Raw genomic sequence first — 2,846 nt, forward strand, 5'->3', positions numbered from 1 at the left:
AAGGACTACATGTATGCTGTGTGTAGTTTTTCTTTATTTGATTACACATCGGAAACTGTAAGGGTCTGTTTGTGTTCATATACAGCAGGGGTCACCAATCCTGGTCCTGGAGGACCGGTGTCCCTGCAGGGTTTGGCTCCAACTTGCCTCAAAACACCTGCTTGGATGTTTCAAGTATACCTAGTAAGACCTTGATTAGCTTGTTCAGGTGTGTTTGATTAGGGTTGGAGCTAAAATCTGCAGGACACCGGCCCTCCAGGAACAAGTTTGGTGACCACTGATATACAGTATGTAGCATTTATTTTATACAATCACAGACGTTACAGAAGGCAATTTCGCACAGTCATTGATCTGCAGTTATAATCAAATCATGTTCATAGAAAGGTTTGTAATGAACATTTAAACTGAAGTATTTATGTGTATGAAGCATCTGTCTGTTGTACACCACACCCACCATTGGTACCCTTGTTACCCTTTTGGCAGTGGAAATGCAAGCCTGATAAAGGTGACCCGTACTGTACCGTAACACTCAGTGGAAATGGGCCAAAATATCTACTCTTTCTCGTCCCAGACTTGTCAATTTCAAAGGAATGAAGTTAATGAACAAACATAAAATGTTTTTTTATATACATAAAATGAATTTAATAAGAAAAAAACAAAAACAGTGCAATCTTCAGTTGTACTATTTTAGGATAAAAGTCAGTTTTTTGTGCTTCAGTGACAATAACATTCAGAAAAGTCTGTTCATAAATAATGCAGAATGAGTCCAGATAGAGGTATAATGATGTGGAGAGTTCTGTCCAGTGTTGTTTCTGTGCCGTGGCTACTTAATTGAATTGCTGTGTATTCAGGTAATTTTCTTTCTGTGAAGGCAAAAAAACAAACAGTATAAATGAGCTAGGACTGCAGGATATTGGGGAAATATGCGAGTATTACGCCCCATTCACACGGGGCATCAGCGTCAACGCTTCCCATTCACTTTGAATGGGTGACGTCAGGCGTTGCCGAACTGGATTGTGGATCCGTCGGCGTTGCTTGCTGCAAAAGTTGGGACTTGCTCAACTTTTCAAGCGGAGACGGAAGCATCAGCCAATTAGATGGCTGTATGCAAATACACCAGCTCAGACTGTGGCCTATTGCTGACTAATTTCATTGGCTAACGCTGCTAAGACGATCACGTCAGCCCCAACTTCAGACACGCCCTCTGTCAAGCGTTGACGCTGAAGCCCGTGTGAATGGGGCGTTGCGCTTTGAGTATTGTGATTAGGGCTGCACAATATATTGCAAAAACATTGTTATCAAGATATATGTATATGCAAAATGCATATTGCATATGTGTGATTACATTTATTTAATGCATTTTTTGTTTCTCTAAATTTGAACAATCAGATTGTGCCTTTGTATCTTTAGCCCCGCCTTCAGAGTAGTTGCTGTTCTACGATGGGGCTTGTTCTAAGACTACACGCTTTTTAATAATAATGATCCTACTAAAATAATTCTAGTTATAATCTAATTCAGTCTAAAACAGCTGTCAAGGTGCAAACATTTAGACTTTAAAACGCTTTAAGGGACTGAAAACCTTGACAGATATTCTGACTCTTAATTGGCTGTTGTCATTTTCCGCATTTTTGTTTCGACCTTTTTCAGCTCCAGGTTCACCTTTGCACCATTTCTGCTAATAGCAGAAGAGCAACTACTGGGGAGGCGGGGCTAAAGATAGTAAAGCCTTATCTGATTGGTCAAATTTGTATAAACAGCCCAAGAAAAAAACACTTAGTAATTTAAATGCTTTGAACCATACTATAGACCTTTTTCGTAGAACGCAAAATCGGTCGGCAGCTGATGCGTGTAAACAGTCACATTTGGACAGCTTTGAAATGAGAGTTTTAATCTATTTTACCTGCTTTTATCATCTTTGAACTGAAACTGTTGTCGATCAGCGCCACCTCCTGGACTGATCATATAAAAAAATGCAATCTAATGAGATGGAAAACAGCTGCTGTGAGGCGTTTTCCCCTCGTTGTCAGACGGCATCTTCTGCAGTTTAAACGAAGCCTTGTCGTTGCTAAAGTCAACAGTTTCTCTTTCTATTAAATATATAACCAACTTAAACAAATGTAATTCACACACACACGTAGCCTGTACTGTCCCACTGACACACTGATTTAATAACTGTGACAGTGAAAATATAGGCAGAGTCATTTTGAAATGACAGAAAAACACAAACTGTGGTGAATACAACACACTTAATGAACTGAGAACGTTTTCCCTCGCGCTTGAACCACATCTGACAGATTATAATGGCTTTAACATGCACCTTTCCAAGTTGTCACAAAAACACTCCGTAATCCATTAAAAATACTATTGAGGCTCATTTTCAGAGCGCAAATTACCTATTGTAAACGATGTAAACGGACGTTCTAACCATTCTACCGGAAAAATGCTGATTGCTGTTGCACCATCCATGCAGTAGCCAAGAAAAAGGTCTATAGTAAAGCGTTAACACCTCACAATAAAGGTTCCTACACACCAGGATGCTTTTCGTTTGCGTTTATCGTCAGCATTTTACGAGACGTTTTTCAGTATTCAAACCCAAGCGCTTTTCACTGGCGTCAATCTGAAGAGTATGCAAAATCACTCTTTTGACGTTAGATGGCGCTGCACAACTTTAAGCTTTTGACACCCGCTTATAACACAGAAGAAGAGGAGGAGAGGGAGTTCACACACTTCTTGTTAAAGTTACTGGTGACTCGAACAAGCATGGATTGTTTAAGCAGCAGCTCCAGCTCTAGTTATGAAGAAATGATTAGTGTTCACTAGAGGAATAGCAGCTCCGCGTTCATATC

The 2,846-nt window shown here is 40.0% G+C and overlaps 1 protein-coding gene across 2 annotated transcripts in view; it reads right to left on the bottom strand.

The window, feature by feature from the left end:
* Window positions 1-615: 615 nt before the first annotated feature.
* The window catches only part of zgc:194627, an 8,977-nt gene continuing 6,746 nt past the window's right edge, over window positions 616-2,846 (bottom strand). The window contains exons 3-4 of one of the 2 annotated variants that reach the window (XR_015521362.1): window positions 1,727-2,846; window positions 616-1,416 (exon numbers count right to left, since the gene is read on the bottom strand). The exon at window positions 1,727-2,846 is cut by the window's right edge and continues 1,407 nt beyond it. Coding sequence is in view for 1 of the 2 variants with exons in the window: in NM_001128805.1 (NP_001122277.1) it covers window positions 745-863 (119 nt within the window). In the remaining variant the exon portion in view is untranslated. 2 annotated transcript variants of the gene reach the window in all.

The sequence above is a fragment of the Danio rerio genome, chromosome 22 (assembly GCF_052040795.2).
Source record: "Danio rerio strain M-AB ecotype USA chromosome 22, GRCz13ab, whole genome shotgun sequence".
NCBI lineage: Eukaryota > Metazoa > Chordata > Actinopteri > Cypriniformes > Danionidae > Danio > Danio rerio.